The sequence below is a fragment of the Melospiza melodia genome, chromosome 8 (assembly GCF_035770615.1).
Source record: "Melospiza melodia melodia isolate bMelMel2 chromosome 8, bMelMel2.pri, whole genome shotgun sequence".
Classification (NCBI taxonomy): Eukaryota; Metazoa; Chordata; class Aves; order Passeriformes; family Passerellidae; genus Melospiza; species Melospiza melodia.
This window is the reverse complement of record NC_086201.1, coordinates 20,499,064-20,526,760: the sequence shown is the minus strand read 5'-3', so window position 1 is coordinate 20,526,760 and position 27,697 is coordinate 20,499,064. Positions and strand designations below refer to the sequence as shown.

General features: G+C 37.2%; 1 protein-coding gene across 4 annotated transcripts in view; it reads right to left on the bottom strand.

Moving 5' to 3' along the window:
• RAPGEF4 (Rap guanine nucleotide exchange factor 4) overlaps positions 1–27,697 on the bottom strand; it is a 142,354-nt gene that overhangs the window by 63,516 nt on the left and 51,141 nt on the right. For all 4 annotated transcript variants that reach the window (XM_063162150.1, XM_063162151.1, XM_063162153.1 and 1 more), the window contains 2 exons: positions 13,731–13,803; positions 12,620–12,684 (listed from right to left, as the gene is read on the bottom strand). In XM_063162150.1, coding sequence (XP_063018220.1) covers positions 12,620–12,684; positions 13,731–13,803 — 138 coding nt within the window. The remainder of the gene's footprint in view (positions 1–12,619; positions 12,685–13,730; positions 13,804–27,697) is intronic.

Genomic DNA, 27,697 nt, shown 5'->3' with positions numbered 1-27,697 from the left:
AAATACTTGGCAACTAACAAAGGACAAATTATCCAAAAAGATCACTTGTTTTTAAAGGACCAGTCTAGACAGTCTCAAATTGTACTACCAAAGGATCTTCAAGCCACCCATGCTCACAGAAGACAACTATTCTAATTTCTTAACAAACATCTGTAAACAGCAAAATGGGGAGAATGGGAAGGTACTAATGGATGAACACATAGTCACAGGATGTTTGCAAAATTAGGGAAGAAAATGATCAAATTTAAAAAATCTTCTGAGTTTCATAAAGCTATAGCACCTGTAATCTAAAAACTGATAATCTAACTACAAACTATCTAAACCAAACAAAATAGGCTAGTAGAAATTGTCAGGGCCAGTGGTTAAAGACAGCCCAGTTTTATTCTGTTTTTTTTTGACTGCATGACCTTACACAAATCACCTAATCACAGTGTGTTTCATTTTCCTCTTTCTGGAGAGAGAAATACTAATAATTTCTACCTTTGTAAAATGCTTTGAATACTGTCAGCAAATGAGCTACTATCAAAATATTCAGAGTAATGATGACTGGTTTAAAATCTATGTTCTTTAAATGTAATACAATGTGAAGACTATGCTGTATATTAAAATACATTCTAAAATTGCTTTTCTGTACTAATCTACATTTTTTTAATAGCATAAACAGGAAAATGTGTTCTTTAAATTCTCAATATGCAGTGCAGCAAATTTATTTTAGGAAGTTAAATTGAATTCACATTATTAACACTTCTACAATGTTTCCTCGACAAACTATAAATGTCCTTCCTTTTAACACAAAATGATTCAGCCATTACCAAAAATGACACTTCACTGTGAATGTCAAAGGGAAAAAGAATATTGAAACAGACTATGACCAGTGCACAAAGCCCCCCAGAACATGGCTAATGATGTCTTATTTTCCCGTCATTTTTCTACTTCTCTGCTACAATGAAACAGCTGCTATAACTACACTGCCTGCATTGAATAAAATGTCAGAAAATGCTAACTCTGCTGTGAGCATTCCCAATATTCTGGGAGAGGTGTGACTACAGTTATCATAACGAGTTTCAAGCCAGTGTTGTCAGGGTTTCTCTCTGCTCCTGCATTTCTTTAACCTACAAAAGAATAAAACATTTTTTTGTCTCTCATGCAAACTACTGGTTTCTTTGCGTCCATGGTTTTAAAAGTATGCTTACCTGAAACTGCTTACTTCTTTAGAAACAAGCTATAATGACAAAGACTTTAAAAGTACAATAAATACCAGGCAGCAAGGTTTCCAGTTTTTAAGGCCTGTCTCTCATTCATGGTCTAGGCACAGAGCATCTATTCAAAAGACAAACTGAAGGGATGATGAAGACATTTCTAGATAACTTTTTAACTTTGGCAAACCTTCAAGACTCCCAGAAGGTATTCTGTCTAGAAAACAAGATTGGATGGGCTCTCCTAGATTTCAATTACATCCAGATGCCAGAAGTGCCTTCTGAGGATGAGGTAGTGAAATTTTAGGTTAAGTGATTTCATGTCAAACATAAGGGCACCAAAACCTGGAGGTTTGAATTATGAGTGAAACAGTGAACCTGTTTAAATTAGTAGCAAAATTCTTGACTTCAGCCTAGTCAAAACATTACCCAAGTGAGGCAAGAGGACTACTGCCTCCTGGGTGACAGCAGTTTATGTATTGTGTGATCCCCATTAGTCATTGCACCTCTGAGTGTCTCAGCCTCTCCATGGTAAAATGGGGACAACACTGTCTACTCACAACATCAGCAAATGATGAGAATAAGCAACTGAAAACACTGCTGAATGCTGCAATTGGAATCCTGGAAGTCTAGTGTCTACAAATTCATGCTGGGAAACTTAAAGTCATTTTGAACACAGAAAGGAAGAGTCATCAAAGTGAGACATTGAAGGGCTATCTCATGAACTCCCTGGGGAGGTCAGCAACAAGGTAAAGCCTCTGGCAAGTGGGCAAGAGAAGTTAATTTAAACCTGTTTTGCGCTTCTTCTGGTGACTTCATGTTCCTTATTCTCCAAGTTCAGGACAGTGCATTGTGTCAAAGTACATGAAATGAAGAAACATTGAATGAGTGCAGCACATGAGTCTCAGAGTCCAGCTTCCCTATCTACTCCTCTTTCTTCTTCCTGTCATCTTCTTCAGAAATAATTTTTTCTTAAAAATAAAACTGAGAAGGAATAATCTAACAACATCCACTACAACACCTTCTGATGTTCTACTTCTCTGGAGATTTTTATTGATCTATATTGATGTTTTCCATCTACATGGAATACATTTCCTAAAAAGGTAAAGGATTGTTTCTGCAGAATATGAAAATCAACAGAGGAAAGAAATCCCAAAATGATTGCTTGATCAGAACACATTATACAAAAAGCACAAACATTCTTCTTTCAGCCAGGTACTTCTCTACTTCAATGGTTTTAAGTCTTCTGTCATAAACATTAAAAAAACCCATCAAGCACTGGTTTAATTTACATATTTGTGTGTCAGTAGAAAAGATATGTATTCTGCTCTTGACAAATATCCACAAAACAACCTTCTTATCTTCCTTAAAACTTCTATTTCCCTTGATGTCTACAAAAAGCTTGTCAAAGTGGTGGGTGTTGATGTGCTAAACCATGCTACCTACCCTATCTAATCCAAGTTTCTCAGGCTGTGTAGGAGAAGAGCTTTTTTTTCATTTTAAGGTAAAATCCAATTGTGGTCTCACACATTTATCTAGCATGAAAAGAAACCATAACTGCTGTATTAGTTAATCAGTTCGTTCAGTGCTCTTTAGAGTGTCAGTAATTGCATTGATTAAAAACATATAAAGGCATTTGGAATCAAATTGTTGATCTGAACAAGACAGATCAATATGCTGTTTTTCACATTAATTCCATAGTGCACTGGGAATAATCAGTAAATAAAATACCAATATTGACTTAATGCGCATCTGTGTGAACAGTAGATATTCTCTGATTAAACAGCAGATGAGTAATACTTTTAATTCCTGTCAATTACAACAAAATATTATTTTAAGTGGAAAATAGTAAATATTTCATACTTGCAAGTTTGTCTTCTCTCTTTCTAATTTTCTACAGAGTTTGCTGCTGCCTAACTTGCTACTATATAAACCAGGCCTGTTCACATTTTTTCTTAATTTTGAATTTATCTCATCTTCCCTGATTAACAAGTGAGGAATAGACATTTCTAAACATACTCTGAGATGCTTCTGTTGCTAAATGAATCTTTATTGCAACTTGAGAAAAAAACTGGCTCCACAAATGCACACAGGACACTGCAGTAATTAACCCAAGATGGGTAAGGAGAGGCGAAATTACTCTACCTGACATTTTCCCCAGCTAACCACATCTCTTTACATCCCAATTCACCACAGCATGTTTCTGAAAGAGATGACCTCTTTTTACCTCTCTCAGTATGTAGCCCAAGCTGTGTAAATTCTGTGATGTCTGGCTTTTAGAGATATCACAGAACTAGCCCCATCCTTGTGAAAAGAAAAGCGCCTATTGTATGTATTTTGTAATTTATCCCCCTTTTCCCATTTCTCTTCAATGTTGGCATTGATTTTCATATTATTGTAAAAGTATTGTTTTGTCTAGCTGAAATTCTGTTCCTGCCATCTGTCAACAACTCATCCCCTTTCTAAACATAATCTCAAAATCTTATTTGGTTTAATTGACTCTTAAGTGAATCTTAGTGGGTTGTGTAAAGGATAACAACTGTTGCATCACATTAAGCAAATCATGAAAATGAAGATTCGGTGAGAAAATGCTGCTCTAGAGAAAGCTACTATAAAGAGTGAGGATGGACAGAGCAGTACTGGAGGTTTGTGAAGACATAATCATAATTCTCCTGCTAAGGTACTGGCTTTTTCTCCATCCAGTTCATATTTAATGTTATTAAACAAATAGGTTATAAATAATTTTGTTTACTAAGATAAAAACAAGTGTGTCTGAGAAATCCTAATTAAAAGCAGTGTATCAATCTGTATCAGAAAAAAGCAGAGGTCTTTTTATTTTGGAGCCTAAATTAAATATTCTTTTGATTTCTTTACTATTCAACTCAGCTACATGTATTTGTATTTCCTCACTAACTGCTATCTTTAATTTTAAGACAGCTGCAACACTGATGATAAAGTACACAAAGATCAAACACATTCACAGTCTTGTGCCAACCCTTCTTTCAGGAGGAAATTCACTAAGAGAATAAATAATGAAAGTCATAAATCATAAATACCTCAACAGCACTTTATCCTTAACCTCACGGGTGCTAAGAGTCCCAATTACATTTTCACCTCTGCTGTAGAGATGCGGCATTTTTGCCTCTGCAATTCTGACTTGGAATGGCTCTCAATGAGCCCCACAAACTGGACACTTGTGGTGCTATTTGTGTGCAGCCAGCACAACAGGCTTCTGCTCTTGACTAGCTAACACAAGAAAAAGAAGAAAATCATCAAACAGCTTTTTCCCCCTATTTATTAACCTCTCAAATTTTTGTCATCCATATACAAGAAAAAAACGATGCTGCTAAATGATCAGATCAGACACATTGATTACTTCTTACTGGCTCAGAACTATAATTGACTTTGTGGAATACCAATTGCCAGCATGCACTGCAGGACAGGCAGTCAAAATGCTCTGTGAGAGACAATATGAGTGACTAGAAAGAATCTGATTTTAAGATCACTGATCCAATTTTTCTGCCAAACTTGAGAAAATAATTACAAGATTCAAAAAAAATTCCTTTTGCTGTTTCAAATATAAGTGCCAAATGTGTTACTTGTATATGCTTGACTTGTCTGAAGACATGAACCTTGAAAGGGACTATCTTTTTTCTCAGTATAATTACCCACTCTTCCTGCCTTTCAACTGCAAGAGATAAATGGAGTACATGTGCATGTTTTTTAGGGGCTGGGACAGAATCTCAAAGAAAACACAGTCAAGAAGCAAGAGTCATCAAATGTGACTCCACAATACATATTCACAGACTGCCCTTGGCAGCACTGGCAGAGAAGGTAGCAGGCTGTGTTCTCATACAAGTGGAACTGAGTGTGATGCTCCTGTGGAAAGATGGTCCCACACCTAATTCACAGTAATGAGTACTTTACAATTGTAGTATTTTCTAGGAATTTCTGTTATTTTTTCCATTATTTAGGTTATTTATATAAACCACAACAGCAACACTCATTCGGCAAGAGAAGTCTGAAAGGAAAAATGTCTCTCTAGCCAAACAGCCTCCCCTGTGCTACCCCAAGTACCTCCACAACCCTTTTGTAAGGTTAGTCAGATCGGTCAGTACTTGATTACACTAATACACTGAAAGAGGTCAGCAGTGTGACTCAGATCCCCAACAAAATACAATTTTAACAAAGAATTACATATCACTTAGTTTTGCATATTTCTATTGATTTCTGAACTTCCTCTTTCCACTCCCAGTGTATTTTAGGAATATCGCACCAAAGACTGATCACAATAAGCTCCTATAAGAAAATTTATTAGAAACATACAAACAACCATGAATCTCATGCCTTATGATGTGCAAAGTAATCCAGCATATTTCTGTCTGACAGTCACTCTATTTTTTTCTCTGACTGAAAGCTCTTTGTAGCAGAGTACTCCATCCCTGCTTTGCCTCAAAGCACCCAAAACAAACAACAATTTCATGGCTTTGGAATGCACAAAAACTGCAATAGAGTCTGAATAAAAATAAAAATGAAGGGCAACATAAGTGGAGAGCATAAAAATAACAATGATTACACTTTAAGGGGGCTCTTCATTCAAAAAATACTGTGGAGATTAATATATATTAATATTCAGATGCAAAAGTCATGAATCTAAAAACTCACACAGGTTAGCTCAGGCACTGACTTGAGTATTTGGATTATTCTGCTGGTAACAGAGGAAGTCTCTCTCTTTCCCATACTGCTCATTTTTCAGCTTTTCACTCCTCCCTTATGATAAAACCCACACTACTCTGACTTGGATCTTGCAGGTAGTTTCACTGACTCAGAAAGCCATTGCAGCTCTCAAAGCTTTTCCAAGCTCAGTGTTCCATTCCTGAGTCAAGGGCAGTAGCTGCTTCTGCAATGTTTTACAGCGGTGACAGAAAAAGGGAGGCTTCCTCTTTAGGAGCTGACAATTCAACTGTACTATGTTATTGGACACTAGTCACTATTTTTCCCATTATTCATCTTCTTCCAAGAGATAAATGTAGCAATTGTTTACATTTTAAGACTGAAACATATCTCCATATATTTAGTACTCTGACATTACTACTCTTAGAAAAAAAGGATGAAATTTAAAATAGAATATTCCTTTAGGTCCTATAGCTTGAAAAATTCTGCCCTTTTTTCCAAAAAGTTTAATTCATCCACCAAGAGAAGTCTTGCCTCCATCTCTTACCACTCCCACTATCATCATAGGCAATGCTATTTACTGTTAGAACCACCACAATGAAAACTCCTCAATGAAAGAAACAATCAGAACGACCAAAATTTTTTCATCCAAATTCATGAAAGGGCTTCAGGAATCCTTGAAATCAATTAAGTATGGACTGAAGAGAATTAAGTGATCTTGCCATGTACACAGGCAAATACACAGCAACCTGAACTAAGGATTTTCTTTCTCCGCAGTGCCACGCTACTCATTCCTGTATAGTACTAGATCAATGAGAACCACTCCCCACATCTCCAGGTTTCATACTGGGGTTACTCTGGCCAGTTCTGTATTGGTTTGCTCAGTCATATGATTAGGCACAGCAGAAGAAACCATTTCCAGTACAAATTGTCATTAGGACCTCCAGAATTCAGGGTACACAACAAAACCATGAATCACAGATATTTCATAGGTTATCAGGGAGCTGATTAATGTAAAAGAACATGGGGCGTTGCAAGCTTTCATTTGAGGTACTGCTATTCACAAAGACACTCAGAAGGGAAGTCTACAGCGCTGTATCATCTACTTGGCTGATACTGGAGATATCCAACTTTCCCTGGCAGTTCTGCAACAATTTATGCTAAGTCTACTTAGGAAAGTCATCAGACTTACTGACAATTTTGTTTACATTAAAGAGCTCTGCTGACATATAAAGACCTTCACATTTTTCATTATGAAGTTCCTTACTAACATACAAAAAATGTATTTTTCACAGACTCCTACTCATCTCAAACGCCTGTCTTTGCATTTCCCCTGCCATAAGCTGTCATTGTGTGACTCATTGCCAGGGCCTATATGCACAGCCTCTGCACTAGCCAAATTGTTAGAGGCTGTGTATGCTGGAGATAATACAACTTTCAAACAAACATCTTGCAATTGCACTTTGATAGAACAATACCTGCTTTCCTGCTCTCTCTCTTTTTTTATTTTTTGGCTCCCAATTTCATGAGCATGTGAAATATTTCCCTTAGAATTCTGCTAATACTCTATCAAAATCCACATTTAACAATACACTGAATAGCTCAATAGGCTTTCCCTTTGACAATGGTCATCCAGGAAAAGTAAACTGAAATATAGGGAGATCAGAAGCAAAATGATTGTGTTTATTTCTAGGCAATGTTGAAATTGCAATACTTTGAGGATTAACTCTTGATTATGGCCTTCTCTGTCCACTCTAAGATCTTTACAATATAATTGCACTAAATGCATTAAGAATTAATAAAAAGAAAAAATACTGTTTTCACAATCACCCCCATTATTTAAATAAGGAAAATCAACATGGTACCTATATCTTATTGAAAATTCAGTAAAGGAAAGGAATCTCTATTTTACCACATCATATTAGCCAGGAAAGTAGACAGATGAAAAGGTGACTTTCACAGAAGTATTGCAGCACAATCTATAGGAGCAATGGCATACAAAATACCTTAAAATAAATCACTTCCAATAAGCTTCTAGTCTAGAGGATTTGGACGCATTTCATGAAAAACATAAAGGGGATTTTTTTCAACCTGTAAGTTTCACAAACTCAATCCGTTTGTTTTTCAAATATTACTTCGTGCACAAGGGGGAGCTCCTGCAACTCTATATCAAAATAAAAACCTGCAGGCAATATAGGGAACATAAAGGAAATACGGCATGAAAGATTTCAGAAAAGAATACATATTCTTCACCCAGTAGCAACAACTACTGTATGGATTTGCAATTTATCTGCTTTTGTCTTCTGTGTTCAGCATGGATTCCTCAGTACAAAGGAGATGCAAAGCATTTCCGCCTTAAATGATGTATGCTCTCAATGAAGAGGGAGCAAACTCATCTATGTTTTAAACAGTCACTGAGGTGAAGTTGTACAAAAAGAAAGGTAGCATGGTTTTTGAGGTAAGGTGTTGTTTTAATGTAGTATATCACAGCAAAAATGTATGGGAGCAGGTAATCAAAGTCTCTACTGTAACAAACAGATAAGAGCACTTCATGAACACTGCTCAGTCAGCCCCCATTCTTGAAATACTCTGCTTTTGAGCACTTAATTTTTTAGCCTTCCTTTCAAGCAGAATTTTGTGTGGCATCTTAAGGATGCAGGGGTTCTTTCAGCAAACTGCAATATCAAGATTCCGTTAGGGAAAAGAATATAAAACTTCATCTTGGATCATTAGCAATTTTTTACTATCTACTACTTGAATAAATAACTTACAAATCATAAACTTCTCTTCTTTCTGTATGTCATTTCTACACTTTCAGGCATCCACAATTTGCAGAGGAGTTTAAGACATCTGATGATAGCAAAAAATTGCATTCAGCACCACAATCCACAAGAGAGTGGAGATTCATGCTCTCAGTGGGGCTGTGCCCTCTGTCCTTATCCACTTTAATTCCTTTATCTCCACAACTCATTCCTCCAGCACCTTCTTCTTTCAAACTGCCTTATATCTCCAGAGCAGATGGGCTACTTCTTGTTCCTACTTGGGTACCAGTAAAGGGTCTAAAAGAACATGGGAGACAACTCTGGCTCTCAATCAGTTTCTGACTTTGTAACAGTCAAATATTGCTTAGCAACTAAAAGAAGTCCTGGAGAGAAACCCCACATGGTTAGGCACGGAGACAGGAAAGCCCAAGCAACCCAGCAGCAAACGCAAGTGTGGGAATTCTGTGCATGAAACACCCAAAGCCTGAGTGCACAAGTTTGCAGTGAAACTGCACCAAGCCTCTGGTGAGCCAGTTTCAACTGACATTTTTCAATGTTTAACAATAGGGTTATTTTCTAGGGGCTCACAAATGGTACTCCTTACTGGATGAAGAAGCCCCAAAAGCCAAGCTTCTAGTCCAAAGGACAGGATTCCCAGTGGATAACTGGAAAAAGCTATTTAGTATGTGCTATGTATTTTCTTCCAGCTCAATGTCAGACAGGTTTGACCCATTTCAATTTAAAAATCAGCCAGGAGCATACTCTCAGCATGGCGAATTCAGCATAAACAGTGAAAAAGTGGCCAAATTGTAAGAAGAGAGTCCTGTAGTGGGGAGCATCATGCAACCCTGCTGCCAGCTCTGCTGGTAATATATGGCAGCAGGACCACTAACTATTCTGTCTGCACGCTGGAACCAGGCCTCCCCTGCGTTCTAAGTACTCTTCTGTATCTTTTCCAAAAACGTATTTGAAATTATTATTGATTTTGTAATTTTGTCTTTAGGGTTGCATTCATCTCACATATGCAACTCGACCCCATGGGAATTTTCAAAAACTAGAGTGAGAGAGCCCAGTCTGTCCTAGTTAAAAAGACTGATGCTCTGTCATTTTCCCTTATGTAAGACAGCAATAAATTGACTTTGTTTCCATTCCCCAAAATATAACTAGGGACAGTAATATACTCCCTCTCAGTATTTTATGCTCAATTTAACTGCTATATTGCATTAAATGATGTGCAATAATGTAACCCCAAATGCAAATTAATTCACATTTGGTAAAAAGAATCTCTTTGTTACTTTCTCCTAATAGAAATTTTTTTTGTAGATTTTAATGAACTAGAAAAACCAAACATCCCCATATGGTGAGAAAATTCCAAAGCATGTATTAAAAGAAAAATCTTATGTTACTCATCAAATACTAATAGATGTGACAGGAGAAAAAAATTAAGCTATGAAGATGAAACTCAAATAATTAGCAATTATGGAAAAACATCTATTAGAGTACTTGTAAAAGACTCACCACAGGCTAAAAAAGAAAAACATGCATTTCATATTTCCAGAGTGGAATACATTAAGTTTCATCTGAAGCAAATTATTTACAGTTATAAACTTCCCTGGAAAATGAAAACAACACATACACACTTTGAAATAAATGCATCATGATCAGAAGTATTGAAGACGTTATCTCTTTCTGCCTAAGAGTGCAATGTCTTTTTACCATAGGAAAGATTTTGAGGAACTTTCTCTGGATGTCAGAAGGTTCCTCGTTCAGTCCATTTTTGAACACTACAGAGTAGTCTGCAGGCCTCTCTGAGCTGTATTTGCTGCCTGCCTCACAGGTACATTCTGGCCATCTAAAGCAGTCTAAAGATGTCCTGAAAGCATTTCTCTTCCCCTGGATGAATGCCCTTCCCTGATGCACTAGCCATTTTGGGAGTCATGCATCATGCTAAAAATAAGCAAAATATGCAACATTTAGAAATACAGCACTGTTTTCCGGTATCTTGATTTTTTGTTTTGAAAAGCTGGCAACAACTCTGGGAATTTGGCCCTGGAATTCCAGTAACTCCCTCATGGTTCACCAGACTGCAGGGCATGAAGGGCGACAGACATTTTGTGTAAGCACTGTAAGATTTGCACAGTTTAGAACTGCAGGAATGAGGTTTGCATGCAGTAAACAAAATACTCACACATATTTACCTCTGCTGCATTTACCTTTCACTGAACATAATTAAAGAGAGCTGCGGTCATATGGAGAAAACAAAGACCTAGAATTCATGGACCATTTCTATGCTGCATAGCTTCTTCTGCCACATTTGCTATGGGACTGTCTGAGCGCCTCCAGGATGAAACAAGGTGACAAGTATTTGTCACATATTTACTCACTCAGCTTCTCTCCAGAGAAATGTGTACAGTGTGGGAGGGAGAAGGATGTCTGTTTTATACATGGCTTGAAAAGAAAGATAATATGGTTTGCAAAGGACTTTGTTCTTGTAAAAGTCACTGAGCAGTTTGAGCCTGCCCTAGCCAAGCTCTGTCTCCTACCCAAGAAATTATTTTGTACAGGAAGAGCCCTGTTGTGCTAGAAAAGCCCAGCTATTGGCAAAAGTATTAATCATTGAATTTTGCCCAATTTATAAAATACTTTGTACCTGAAAGCGTTTACCACCCTCAGCTGAGCATCACTTCCCATTACTGGGGGGATATTATCTTCTAGGGGAGACAGATGTTTTTATCTTTTTACCTTTACCTGTTACTTCTATCTGCTTCAGAAAACAAACACACATCTTTTAGTTTGAATTTTCCACCTGGTGCTTTCCTTGGGGAATCCAGCAAGATCCCTGACCTGACTTAATTCCAAGTGTACCACTGAAATGCCAATAACCTAAAGAGGCACTTAGACATAATTCATAACTGTTACATAAAGTTCTTACAGAATCCAAGGTGCTAAGTATCTAAGAGCAATTACTCAATGCATGGAAAAATATTTATGTTCCTACAGGATAAGGTTGTGTCCAGAACTAGTACAGCTAGAGAATAAGGCTCTAGGAAAAGGAACTGCATACTGTTACATGTATACATTAAATAAAAACTAAATGTGACAATTAAAAAAGGTCAGTACTCTTGAGGAAGCAAGACAGACAGAGACAGGGAGAGGTGGAAGTAGCTATTTTTGCATTAAGGAAACACATAAAATATTCCTTGTCTTCATCTGCTGCTGTCAAGAGATGCTTTTTGTGCAACAAAAATACCTTTAACCTTTTAAAGACATCACACAAATGCATCCAATTAAACTCCCATGTCTAGAAAGAGGGCAACCTAGCATCTGTTTATTAGTCCAACTTTTCTATTCCTGCCCTACAGAAATTCTAGAAGTTATCAATCTTTACAGCAATGCCTGACACTATTTCTTCCCACTATTAATCTATATATATACTCTATCCCACTATTGAAACTGGCACAGAAATATTCATGAGTTCTTTCATGTGGGTCCTCATCTGGAGAGGCTGAAGGCACAGAACTATTTTACAAAGGAGAGCTGGGATGTAAAGCTGCTCTCTGAACATAGGAGAAAATTCACCCTGAGCAAAGGGCCAGAACAATGCCTATGCATCAGTTCAGACTCAGGTACACCTTAAAATAGGATTTGATAATGAATTTTACGATCCACTGGTTATCCACTGGTCTTGCCATAGCACTGCTTTTCTTCCTTATCCTCAGCACCCTTCCAACAAAGGCCAAGAAACCATACTGTAACACAAACTTGGGTAGCAGTACACTTTGTAATAATCCTGAACCAGCTGCTTTTTTCAGTTAAATGATACAACATCTAAGGCATTCTTATAATTTGTATACTGTACTCAAATGCATCAACCACATGCTTGCATTTGCACTCACTTATTTTCAATTGAATGCTGAATACTTTTACATTTTTCATACCCAAATTCTACCCCTCAAAAAAAAAAAAAAGCGCAAAATTGTGATTTACCTTATTACAGTTTTTAGAAACTTGGCAAAGAGCACTGTTTGACATACTGTCTTTATCTGGCATTCCTAAAAAAAGAATACAGAAAATAAATACATACTGTACATTCTTTGAGTGACACTGAAAATATTTATTAGTAGAACAGCAAATTTGAGGGTTCAATACTTTGAGAACACACACATTAATCTGCAATTTTTAAAGAGCAAAACATTTATTTAGAAAAAAGTTTCTTGTACTGAACACAAAAAAGACAAAAAGCTAACAGGTCAAAAATTTTAAACAGCTTGTTAAGCACAGTTCTTTTCCAAAATTTAGTATCTGAAGCATGTATACAGGAGTTATTTATGCTTTTTCATTTAACATTATCTGTGTCTCAGTACCTGGCAGTCAAATGTGACACTGAGCTTGCATTAATCAGCATAACTATGCTATTCTATACTATTATCCTGCAAAGAAAACATATTGAACATCTAACATAGGAGAAGGAATTTGCAGATGCAATTGCCAGCCATCAGATATTGTCCTGCCTGGCATCCAGAGAATCCCTGGCAAATAAATTTTACATAAGTGATGAATTCCAAAGGCTGCCCTTGGATTCATGTCTACAGCACTCTCCCACAGCTTGACACGTTCTCATGAGGCAGAGACATAGCTAAATAATTTTGGGTATGTAATAAAGATAAGAGACCATCATGTTTACTGCAAGCTTAAGCACTAACCTGGATTCTCCAGCAAGTTGTGTAGCCCATCCTAACTAAGAAAAATTGAGACAGTTTGTTATATTTATTTTACTGCAGGACTCATGGGCATGTTCCATGGTTCATGTAACACAAGTAGTAAAATGCTTCATGACATCATCCAGTATGTTTTCATCAACAGGCCTGGGTCACAATGCAGATTTTGGTGCAGCTCTGTGTACACTTGTACACAGCTGGGAAGGCAATTGTGCAGGTTCCAAAGCGTCTTCTACTACATGCAGTATTAATGCAGTTGTAATACCAAATGGAATTAATTTTTTAAAGTTCAATACCCAAGCCTGGAGAATCCATCTTCCCCTTTATTTCCTTTTCTCATTTGCTTGCCCACCACCTCATATCTAATACCTCATACTTACTGTCATTGTTGGAGCCAGTTTCCATAACACCATAAGGAGGAGTGAGAAGTCCAGACATATACTGTCGATATTTCTGAAAGACAGCAATGGCACACTCAGTCAGGTACAGATGCAAAAAGCCATTCAAGGAATATGTGCTATTTATTCTTGTGTGTCCTGCCTTGTGCTTCTCACACACACATGAGATATGAGACAATCAAACATGTCTTTACTCTTAACACTACAAGGTCTGCTTTCTTGACTGGAGTACACACTGCTGTTATTTCAAAGTTGTGCTAAACCAGTTCCCTCTTTCATCTTCCCCAAAGCATGACTTTAAGGTTGCTAATAAATCAATGTTTTACTTAGCTGTGTGATTTCCCATAGATTGTTTTAAAGGTCATTTCAAATTACACTACCTATCTGAATCCAAGCTAGAAAGCTTCTTTATTATAGGAATGGAGACGAGCTAAGGATTCATAAAAATCATGTACAACAACAGTTTTGGTGTCAGATTTGGAATATACAGGATGTAGAGTGAAAACTCTAAACATTTAAACCCAAGACACTAAGTTTGGTATTCAGAAACTACAAGGCTATGAAACACACAGACCTCACACCTCATATTATGAATATCCTCACACAAAAAATTAGCAGCTGAAACTTTGTTACTGTAAAAATAACATCCCTTATACCACCATAAGCTATGTAATTGTAACTGATGTCAGCAACTGGTATTTTTCTTCAGTGAATGCTGATGACATGATCAGTAAGGTTCAAAACTCTAAGGCTTAAGAAATTCACAGAAGCAACAAAACTAACACCAAAGGAAAAAAATTGTCCTTTTATCAAATACAAATCATTCGGCAATTAAGAAACACATTTTTGTTTCAAATCACACTATGGTACTGTCATGATTAAGGATAAACAATTATAATTCCCTTTTGGAACTGCCAGAAAATACGCTCATGCAATAGGGATTCTGATGTTCAGCATAAGTAAAATTCTTCATACAGTCTTTTGGGTGTGCAGTGAGCTCAACATGAACAATCAACCAGCTGAAATCCATGTAGATGTCATCTAAGCACACACAATAATTGAGATAGTGCAATTTTAGTGCAATAGCGCAATTTTAAAGTTTTATCCTTTGCTCTATGGAGATGTTTGGATGTATTCACTTTTAAAATGTTGCCTGTTGAATTTTAACAATGCTTGATTTATCCTTCATACATTTATTTTTCTTGGAAATGGAAATGAAAATATCATTAATTCTAGCACTAGAGACTGAATGTCTTGCATTCTAAACAATAACAAAAGCTACAAAGATTACATTAATCGTAATAATCCAATCCTATTTTTAGACATGCTATTACATCCTAAAGCTTAGTAACATATTATTTAAATCTCACCCATAATCCAGCTGAATACTCATAAAAGCAAATCTATTATATATCCCTAGTCAGTCACACAAAACAAATGCTATTTCGTTTGAGGAAACTCTCCTGTTTTCTTTCTCAGACCATTCAGTTCCCATATTCTGCATCCAGACTCATGCCTGAACTCAATGAGAGGAAGAACATAAGAAATAATTATTTTCTCAGTTCAACTAGTAAATCACACACATAACCAAGGGAAAAAGTAATTTTCGTTGGCCAAAAGAAAAAAAAAGAAAAAAAAAAAAAAACAAACCAAAACAAGAAAACAAAAACCAAAACATAACCAAAAGTGTTACCCAAGGACTTGAAATAACATTTTATTCAAATAGTAGAGAAATGTTTTGTTCCACCTTCTACTGAATTTGATCTCAAAATGTAATTTATAGATGTAAAATTGGAATTTTCATTTGGGACAAGATAAAAACAAATTGTATAAGATGTTTTTCTCTTCTTCTTCATCATCATTTAGCTGATAATAATTTTTTTGTTCTGTTTTTCCCAAAATAGTATTTTCCCAGAAATACATTACTAGTCCACATTTAAGCCACTTCTATAAGGAGCTTAAACTGTGGGAAGAGAGTAGTTTTTTCTTTTATTTCCTATATCATGTCCACAGCCATCATACACTGCATGGCATTTTTTTTCTGATTAATTCTCTGATATTTTTCCTGATTATTCTTCTTATGAGACACAACATAGAACATAGCATACAATTTCCAAAAGATATGAGGGCCCATCTTCAGAAAAAAACCGTACAGGTAGAGTAAGCCAGAATTAGATACATAACTTTAGAGGAGGCATCTAATCCCATTCAGGCACAACTCATGCTCAGGACACCAAAGTTCACAGGAGCAGACTCCCGATACATAACGCAGGAATTCGGTATCGCTCCCAAGGATGTCCCCTCTGTCACCTCCTGCCTGAGGGTCCCACCCTGCCCTGGCACCAGTCCACTTATGAGTCTGATACAGCAAACCCTGTGAGCAGTGCTGCCTGTGAAGGAGCTCAAGCAGCATTAGCAGAAGAAGAAATAATTCAAGGCATGCCCTCAGAAAGCTCAGTTGTTCATACTCCTCCAGGGCACCTCCGCAAAAACGAAACTTTCTTCTATATCTGGGTATCTCTGGAGGGAAGGCTGATTCAACTGCCTACACATAGTCTCTCATGAGGATATCTCAGTGGGTGTGGGCTGACATAAAAGGTATAATTTATGCCTAAACTTGTGTCACCACATCAGCCAAATTAAATGTCAAGGGAAACTTATTTCGAGAAGTCAGGGAAACACTGTTTGCTGGGAAACCTAAGCATGCAAAGACAGACCTAAGTAATTGCATAAAGATTTGCCAGTATCAGATGGAATAATAAAGTTCCAGGCATGAGATCAGTGAAAGCTGAGATAATGAGACCTATCTTGTTACTATATTGTCTGTAAATGAAAGCAAAATTCAGTAAATAAAATTATATTCATAGGTGGCATTTAAAATCATCCTGAAGATTAACAGACAAGATATTTACAAAAGGCTTTTGAAAATATCTTCCACAGGTAGTATGAAGTCTGGAAAGGCTTTCCTTATGAAAGACAGGAACACTTATCAAATCATCATACGCTTGTTTATTACCAGAAGTCTTCAAGTTTTGTAAATCCGACATGACAGTAGTTTTTAAAGCTACATTCAATGACCTATTCACTCTGTCTTCAGATTTCTACCAATTTCTAAACTCTATCATGCAACAGCAGAAATAACAGACAACTCCTACATCTAATCTGACAGCATGAGTAATAAAGACAGTATTTTTTTTCCAGTTGCTGACTGCCTCATACCCATGCAGTGGTGAAAATTAATACATTTTGACCTTTTCAGCCACTGCTATGGCCTAAAGCAAAGAAGACTGGTGACAAGAAACAGTTGGGGAGAGAAGAAAAGGAAGAAACAGAATCACCCACTTGCCCTGCTGGGAAAGTGCTGTGAGGGAATGGCTTCTGAGGCCACTCGCTGTCAGGTTTCTCAGTGTGTTTCTTTGCATGCTCAAATTAAGGCTTTATTTGTAGTTAGCTGCAGTTTGTCTCGTAGGCTTTCAGGAGTACAATAGGTTTTCTTCAACCCAGCGAACGTAATTAGGTATATTTTTATACGCTAACGTTTAGAAAGGCAATTACTATAATTGTGATGCAAGCTATCTCTAAATTCCTGAAAAACACTTCTAGCATACATAAGATATATAAAATATGTCTTTAGTCTTTGTGGTTAGTTTTTTCTCTTCTGCTGCTAATAGTGAAGAGCTAATACCTGTTTACAAACATTCCAGAATAAGCCAGGTACATGCAAAGAATATAGATGAGCCTTTGTTATCCATGTTCACTGTGTAGCAAAACCCCAGGCACTCTAACAGGAAAGACACAGGACTGATGAAGGGAAGAGCCCCTGGGTATAAAGATTTCAACACAGGTTCTACAGCAAATACTCCCCAAGGGCAGCAGTTCTGCAGTTGGCCAATAAGGGCTGTGCAGTAAGGACCCAGGCAGTGATGGTCTGTAGCACTAGGAACTCGGGCTTCTGATGCTTCCCCACACCATGGTCAATCTACAGATCCAAGGAATCTGTGGCCAGATACTAGGAATTAAGTTTCTTGTACTGGGGACAGTTTTGTAGCCCTCAAAAGGTGCTTGGTTCAATACATGATCTTATTTTTTCCTTCTTTCTCCTCTAGTCACAATCTCAATCACAGTGTCATTTTTTACCATTTCTACTGCCTCCTTTTCCACCTACCCCTAACTTTGAACAGAGAAGGTGACAAAGCAAAGCCTGCCTAACTTGCAAACTTGGGAGTAACACAAAATAATTAATTTCAGATACAGAAGTCCTAAGCCAAACATCAAGGTGACCTTTCCATGCATTTTTCAAAATTGTGTAATTATTTCATCAGATGTGTAATTATTTCATCAGATGCTCTTATTTTGACTATTGCCTGAGGTCTGCAAAACTCCTGTACTAGCTGTCAATACTTCTGCAATGGTTTCTCTTGGGGAATATATGCTGTAGCTTGACAATGTGAGCCAGCTTCTGTTTTCTTTTGACAATAAATAATTGATCACTGATGCTCTCAGTACTTCCTCTATGCTGGCAGTGAAGCACGTCCCTCATGAGCATTACTCACAAGGGCGTGCCACTCCTGTGGTGCACTGATTCTCCTCTTTTCTCCAGAACAATGAGGAGAGAAGCCCCTGACAGAAAGAGCCCATGAAGATTGTTGGGCCTTCTTTTAACTCATCAATTCAAATGGAGATTGCAAAATCCAGACTTTTGCCCTTAGAGTTCATACTCTGGTCTTCACTGAACTGATGGGTAAAATCTCAGGTTATCTGCCTGCTGTTTGTGTCATCCAACAAAAAGTGCCTCGTGTTCCTAGAGATTTTCACCCAAAAAAATCACCCTAGACTGATTATCACACTGATAGTTGTTTTTGATCCCAATCTTGTTACAAAGGGGAAAACAAACAGCACCCTTGCTTTTGCCCAAAAGTATGCGCTGAGTTCCCCAACAGACTCAGCCTAATTCTGACTTCAGATACTGTCTTCTTCGTATGTTTACAAATTACCAAGCATATTTCCTCTAAGCAAGCTCAATCAGAAAATTTCCATTCATTTCAGGTCAATGCCACTTAACTGGCTATCACACAAAGGACCTAACCTATGGCTGTTTAATACTAGATAAAAAAATCATTGTTTGAAGCTGGTGCTTTACTCTAGAACACCAAGTATCCTGACTATTGCTAAATGTCTGCCTTTGTCATTAACAGAATATAAACATTTGCTGTCATCAACAGCACCGGTAAGAGAACAGAACTGAAGTATTTCTGAAGGAAATTATTAAGACTTATTAGGAAAATACAATGCTACAATAGGAAAAATGTATTTTATTTCATGGAAAAATAGAAAATAAGCCATGTGAAGATCTCACCACAACTTACTGAACAGAAACAGATTGTTTTGTATACGTCACTCTATCAAGTCATTAAAATGTGATAGACAAGGTCTGAAATAGCAGAAGTGAAGCACTACTTGGTCATGTCCAGCTAAAATAACTACAGGAAATGCCTGTACCAAAACTGCTGAGTCCTGATCCCAGAATAGGTACAGTTTATGTAACAGCAGATGAATCTGCATCTTTTCCACTTATTTACCTATTTACCATCTTCACAATGTTTCTGCATAGCTCTAATCAACTACACTTTATTTTACACCATTTCTTTATTTTGGAGACATGTATTTTCCTGTCACATTTTCACCTAAATCAATTTATCATGCTTGAAAAGCTCTGTGTGCAGTATTTGCTTTATCACAGCATCCCCTTGATATTTCGTCAAGAAGGAAAATGCACCCAACTCTCTGAAATCATGCCAAATAGCAGACTTGGCTACCAGATAGAAAGCCAAAGATAAGATTGCACCACAAAAAATCTCATCCAAGGAAATTAGAGTATGAGCACTGAATAAGCAAATTATACAGCCTATTCTGTTCCATCTAATTTAAATATAGAAATGCCATCGTACAGCTCTCCAATTCTGTCTCCTAGAGAAATCCACTCAGGAAATGCACTTGGGTGGTGACAGGACTTGGCTGGGAGGGGTGGGAAAGATTGCATACACTTAGAAGAGGACAAAAAAACCAAATTAAGAACAAAGAGTCCATCTGATTTATGTGTTTTATTTTACTTCAACTGTGTAAACATAAAGTAGATAATATATTCACAGGAGAAAATACTTAACTGTCTTTAACATCACGTTCAAGTTTTTGAAAGGGGCTGAAAAAGCTTTATACATTTCCATATTTATTTTTTCACTGTGATATCTTTAAAATCAAATGATTATGTCACCAACAGTACTTCAAATTTAATATAAGTTCATAAAATAAAGATCTGCTCTCCTTTCTTCCTCTTCCATTATCACATATAGGAGAGAAGCATCAAATCACACCTAAGCTGGAATCAGCTGAACAACACAGTGACAGAACAGAACCTCATTCCTCTTCAAACTGTTCTGCAACACTAAGAATTGTAAACCTGCATCTTTATTAGCAAAGCCAGCAGATACATCTCAAGAACGAAGAGCACAACAACTCAGAAAAATGTGCTGTTTTAACATAATTTTTCTTACCACTACGGCCAACGTTGAAACTTACATTAACAGGACTTAGATGAAGCCAAGTCTAGAATCATCTCTTGGTCAAGCACAAGAGGAAGAACAATTTCCTAATATTCCAGGTACAAAATAATTCCTTTTACCTTCAGACAGCCACACCTCTTATTTTCACATACACTATTATAATGAGAAAAGAAACAAAGATGTGTTCTTTCAGATGATCTCAGTTTGCCAGACAGGTAACAGGAGACTCAGAAATACAGGATGATGCTGGCTTTGTTCAGTTCCTCACGTGGGCAGCTACAGGCTGCCTCCTGCAGTTTTTCCTCTATATTGTGTGCACCCCTGACTGATCTTCAGCAGTTTTCTGGAGCAGAGCCTCAGCTGAGACAAAAAGTCATATCTCAAAGAGAGATATGTGGAAAGTGCTTTGACAGAATGGTAAATTCTGTAATTGTGGCAACATAAGCATATTCTGATATCTTCTGATAACATATCTTAGCCAACTATCACACTGGAAAAGCAAGGATTGTGTGTATTTAGCAAGCTGGAAGTCAGCAAGAACCTCTAAACCAAGTTGCTGTTTCACCCTGAGACTGCCACCTTGAAAGCACAGAAGGCCCGATACATATGACCTACATATCTTGGCATGAATGTAATGAAACAGACTTCATCTGAAAAAATTCATGAGAAACTAGGTGTGTGCTTCTGAGATAGAGAAAAACTGGAAACCTCCCAATACAGGCTGTGCTCTGACAGTGGGCTGAAGTCACACTCCTCTGTAGTAAAATTCTCTAAGTTCACTACAAGGTCTCTGCAGTAGCTAAGTCTTAAAAATAGGTTTTAAGTGCAACTGAAATGACACAGTGGCCTTATGATGACACTGTGCACAGCAGTGGCTTTCTTCATGGTTATAAACAGTTTCTTTTCTTCCCTCCCATTACAAATATTTTTAAAAGGAGATTCGAAACAAAGAAAAAGCTGGTGACCTGATCTGTAACTCTGCTTTTCACATTTATAACCTCTGAACACAGACATATGTTCATCTAGAAATTTTTCTGGAAGGAATTTTTTCCATCTGGAAGGAAACTCTGGGTTAAATATTAATTCCTCTGCAATCAATATAAACCTCTAAAGTAGTTCAGTGGGGTCAATCTAACACTCCTTTTGCTTCTCACAGAAATAAGCACACATCAACCTCCAATACTCATCTAACATCAAAGGCTTCCTTTTCATGGATAATTCTCCAAACTGACTGTTTCTATTCAATTGTGCATAACAATAACGAGGATATTTAATAAGTGTAAAAAAGTAAACAAACAATTTCCCTTATAAGATTAATCTTTCTTCAAAGCTTTTTAAATATTATTTTGATTACAGTGTGAGCTGCTTTAAAAGCAGTTTGTACAGCTCACTCAGGAGGCACTGCAGAGAAATCAAAGCAAGTAAAATACAAAATAAGAGGGAAAACTGTAAAGACAAAGTAACAATTATATTTCAGGAAGTATGATTGAACACAGGTGATTTCTTCCAGTGAAAAGCATGTATTCTGACAGAAAATCACTCACTATCACACTGGTATCACCTAACAGGAACCCAAAATACATGGGCCTCCAATTCACCCAGCAGTCCTTGCAAAGGCACCACTGCAATTACCTTGTCAGCATAATCTCTCAAAGGCCAAACTACTCCTCAAATCTGGAATCCCCTTCATGCACACTGTATTATAATATATGCAGGAATTCACAATCATTTTTCAGCTATTTTGTAATACAGTGTTTAGTTACACTGTTTTACATCCACATTTACAGTCCAACATGTCATGGCTCTCAGGTCTGAAGTTCCCTACAGAAGACCTCTTCACAGCCTAATCTCTTTTTGTACAACAGCATCTCTTCTGAAGATTTCAAAATGTATTAAATGGGAATGACTGATTTTTATCAAACTGAAGTGCAAACATTGGTAACAGTGATTCAGCTGTGCCATAACATAAGGATTAAGTAAACTGCATTACCAAACTGCAATGCAACAGCCTTATTCAGATGGGGCATTTTTTCAGGTTTTTCCTACAGACTGACATCAGTGCAAGTGATTTCCTCAAGTGACAGACAATTTATTTTGCTGTCAGTGCTGCAGCTCTGACCTGGAGTCCTGCTGTGACTGTTTGTTGTATAACTCTTTCCTTAGGCAAAAAGTAAAGTAACAGTATTCCCCTTCAGCTTAGCCCTAGAAACATTTTCAAACCTCATGACAGGAGGGGACAGTGAGGAATGGAAGCACACAAGAATGGGAAAGAAGTAAGAAAGTCCCACTGGAAGTTTAATATTAGAGAGGAAAGAAAAAGTAACAAGAAATAAGAAGGAAAGGAGTGAAAATGGGCAGAGTGCAGGAGGAGAGTGCAATATATAGCCTAAATAGACTCCTTCAACCAACTGGAGTTGTCACAAGGATCGAAAAGACTACTTCAAGGAAGAGGGCACACTATGAAAAAAAGGATAAAAAAAGAGAGAATGGGATGCAGCTTATAGATATGTGTAATAAAAAAATTCCCTCCTCTCTTTTTTCCACTGAAAAGCAATTCACAGAGTGACAGAAACAACTAGGTTGGAAAAGAACTTTGAGATCCTCAAGCCCAACCTATGACCCAACACCACATCGTCAACCAGGCCATGGCACTGAGCACTACACCAAATCTTTCCTAAATACCTCTAGGGACAGTGACTCCATCACTTCTCTGTGCAGCCTGTTCCAGTGCTCAGTAGCCTTTTTTGTGAAGAATTTCTTCTTAATGTCCAACCTAAACATCCCCTGGTACAGCTTAAGACTGTGTGTTCTGGTCCTATCTGTTGACGTCTTAGAAACAGGTATACAATTCCATGACAGGCAGAAGCCTGGCTCCTTAAATTTGGCTGGTGTTGAGATAGTTTAGGTTTAAAGATTATGCAGATTGAGATGAAAAGCACACAAATCAACAAGTCTGTGCCAATTCTCCAATCACAAGCTTTTGCTATTTTTTACTCTATTTTCCATAATGAGGCATGCTAAATGTTTGCAATATTTTTCATTATGTCGCTCTGGGATGTAAATTATAAAGAAAAATTAGAAGAAAATATAATATGTGAGTTTTAAAGGATTAAAACAGTAAACACTAGGCAGAATCCAAACTGCTCTGTGATTCTGAAGAGTGACTTGGTTAAAGAAATGATGAAACATTCTCACAGATTAATTCAGTTGTGTAAAAAAAAAAAATCCAAATTCTTCTAGTCACCATTTAAAAATTACTCAAATTCTGGATTTTTTCCAATTGAGTTGGACATCAAGTATATAGCCTAGTTTTACTATCTGACACTTCTGTGTGGGGAGAAATTTTGTATTAAAAAGCATTGTAAATATTTTATTAAATATTTAAGTATTGTAAGCATTAAGTAAATAAAAGTATTTAAATATTTTATTAAATATTTCTATTACCTGATTTTGGTTTTTATTTATTTCATTTTCTGATGGGGTGTTTCCCTCACAGTACAATATATAACCACAAAAAAATGGTAAACTTGATTTTCATTCCCCATTATCAGTTTTTATCCTAACTACCTACAATCTGCCATGTTATTCATCGTCAAGATTAGAGCAGCATTTGAGATATGCAGTGGGACTCAGTAATGAAGATGCACTGTAGAATTTCTTAAGTGAAAAAAATACTAAGGAGATTTTAAGGCTGAATACATGACTAAAAGAGAGAAATGAAACAAGAGGAACATGAGAAAAATGGAGACACAAGATAATGAAGGGTAAACTACAGAACTGAACCGAATAATAATCTTTCCAGAAAAAGAGAGTATACAGAGAATAACATTACATCAGTCTCCTTCTTTGTCAAATAGAGTCCTGAAATCAGCTTAACTGGGGGTCCAGCTTTGCTAAGTTCTACACACAAAATAAAAGGTCAGATCCTGTCTCCCTCCTCCCAGATAGAAATGTCAAGAGTGCAGCTAGGGGCAGGATGGAAGCAGGCAAGTGACACCGCACAAAAGATGCAGAATGGCACAATTTAACTAAACTCAAGATGAGAATGTTTCACCAGAGATTTTTCTTCACATAAAGCAAGTATGATTACATCAGAGCATGAGCTAACTGAGAACAAGAAGTTCACAGCTTTGGCATTCACTGTAGGACAGACCTCCAAAGGCTGAAACAAAAATGCCTTAGGAAACTCTTTCCCATCTATTTATTACACTCTTGCACTGAAGCTGTACCACCACAAAGGGATGCAACTAATAAAAAAAACAGAGCCAACCCTGTCCCAGACAGAGTTTTAACTAGATATAATCAGATTCAGAGACACAGCTGTTAAGCTTACATAGGACTACACAAATGATGATTATGATGATGATGAGGATGGAAGACTGCAAACAATCACCTAGAAGAGAAAGAGCAAAGGGGTTGCTGAAGACTCACTAACAGATCTTTAAAGTTAGCCACATACTATCAGTGTAACAACGCAGCAGTTCTCCAAGGAAATTTAGGAAGCATATTCCCCATCAGAGGGGCAATGAGTAAAGCTGATTCTCGCACTAAGACAACTTCTGTCAATCTACTAAAAGATGTTCTGAGTGAAAAATCTGTGCCATTTAGGTTGTCATTCTGAAAGATCTGGCTTTTACAAGTGTATTCTAAAACTTACATTTGGTTTTAAAAGTTATCTATTCAATAGACAACTTACTAGGAACTGATATAATTTTCTGAACTTTTATATTTCCATTCCAATGGAGCAAACAGCCATTTCTTCTGGGTTTCCCCTTGCACGTGGCTAAAAATAATTTCATTAGCATATTGAAATCTCAACCTAACCACCAGATGGACAGATTTCATTAAATCAGGGCACACAGTAATAGATTATCAATTTTGGAAGTAAAACATCATTCTAGTCCACTGTTTTCAACTGTTCACTTCTTATATATATTTGTATTTCCTGCTCATACTTTATGGAAGCATGTTTCATTTGTTTATTTAAAGGATGAAAAAACATTATTAAACACATCAGGCAGTGCTGGGGAGGCCCCAACACCTGCTTCTCATGAGCCCTGGCAGTTCTTGTTCTGAACCAATTGGAAATGATGTATTACAAGGAATAATATTTACACAAAGCAAACAGCAGTACTAGATAAATACACAGTAAAATAATGCTCATATATCAGGTTAGCTACAGCAATAGAGATGTAATTCAGGAGATGTTTTCAGAGTGTATACTAGTAGCAGAAGGATGATGGTGGCCAGTAAAGCTGTTTCAAGCTACCAGAAGATGAAAGCCAGAAGTGACAAGACTTTGTACCCAACTGACACTCTTTGTTGGAGCAGCAGTCCCAGCAGACAATTTGATTGCCTTTTCTCTAACTTTCACAGAGCTGTTTTATCTAGCTCTCTTACTATAGCCCCTAAACAGTAAAAAGAACAGTGACACACATGCATACAAAGAACTCCTAAAGTGGTTCTGTCTATAGCAGAAAATGCTACTAAGAGCTTGACCCAAATCAACTCTGAATTTATCAGTATCTTTTAGAAACTTCTTAAAGATAAAAGATTTATCCCCTTAAAACTATAATTCTCTGTGTCACATGTTAGGCTTTGCTTACTAATGAGAATTAGTATGATTGATGTCTTCCTTTACTGTTCTCTTCTCATGCTTTGCAGTAGAATGGTCAAACCTCTGTAGCTATGGCATCTAGAGCCAGTTTTGTGGTGGCCCCTGGCCACACATCCCAGGCCATACTCTCTTCCTGCATGGACAGGTGGCAGAGTTCAGTGTGCAGACACTGGAACAGCAGCACAAGACACTTGGCTATTAAGCAGTACAGTGGCCAAACAACTGCTCCTCAGTACCTGACAGGAAAAGAACTGTAGGGCAAATAAAAGGAACCTCTAGTCCAGGCATGGCCAGGTGGGCCCTAGGGTTATCCACTAGGGGCTCTTCAACTTAATCACTGTATTTAGTGCATCACCACACTTGTGAACCCAGCCCAGCAGAATACTAGAGAATTAAGTGTTTAGTATTTGTAAAACTCTTCAAGATACACAGATTAAGGATCACATACACGTAGTATTATTCTGACATTGCATTCCTTCAGGAACAAATACCACTGTCCATAATTGGGCTGGTATCTCTTTAAATCTAGACCATTAGAGCTCTCCTGAGAACTCCATCAGTGTACAAAGAACCACTCATTTGATTATTGTACAATACAAAACCCCCTGCATATATCCACAATGATTATATATTCAGTACAATCCCTTTAATGTCAGCACATCAAAAGTGTTTCCGTTGAGATTTTGCATTCATTTTCACATTCAAGTGAGTTTTGTCTTGCCTTCTCATCTCCTATACTTGATCTCTCTCTTTAAACTTGGCATTTCTAGCAACCTCTCCCTGCTAGGTCTTAAAAGTAGATTCTTTTCTCTGCTCAATAAGCAAGAGAAGAGTATATAATTTCCTACTTTATGTACAACATCTGGCACTGTAGAAAGAACTAGTGCAAGTCTTACAAAGGCAGCAGAAAAAAATAGCTGAGAATCTTCCTGTATAGAAAACAACTCAGCAGCACTGGCTATAACACCTATTAAATATTATATGAAAGGTTAGTAGACTTCCTGGGAGACCATAGTAAAGTATGTAGGATTTGACTGCTGTATAGCAACAGAGCACCGAGAGAGGGCATTTTGTCAAACACTAATACCAATCTCAATCTGTTTTTCCCTACATTAAATAAAAAATGTCAAAATAAATATGGCAGGAGTCTATTCTTCCACACGTTAATATTTTGGGCGATAGCCTACACAAAGCATCTGCAACAAAATAACCTTCCCTATTTAACTAGCAAGTGAGCTGAAGGTACAAAATTTCCCAAAGCACCAGAATGACTTAACCATGCTGCATTTAGAGCAATAACTTAGACACTGCAGAAACTACACACCAATGATGTTCAGTGAACCCAGGAACATAATTTAGAGATATTAAGCATTCAGAAACAGCTACCTAAGTGCTGTGCCTCTTAAGAATCCCACTAGAAGCATATGACAACTTGGGGCTACCATGTGAGGTTAGGATCTATCTTTAATAGTACTCCAACTCCAATAAGAGGATGATTAAACGAGGATGACCTCCTATTTCAACACAATCCTAAAAAGTAGAACCATGATGGTGAAGTTCACCTTTGCAATGACATGGCAAGGACAACTGGGACAGTGCCAGGAGTGATCTTACAGTAGCATTAGAAGCTTCATTTACTTGTCCAAGGTATTTCACTCAGTTGTCCAAACAGAAAGCAGACTGGTCAAACATGGGCCCAGTGAGGCAAGAAGAAAACTTGTTTCCCTGATTACACACTGGTAGACAGTCCTTCCTCATGGACTGTGAAGAAC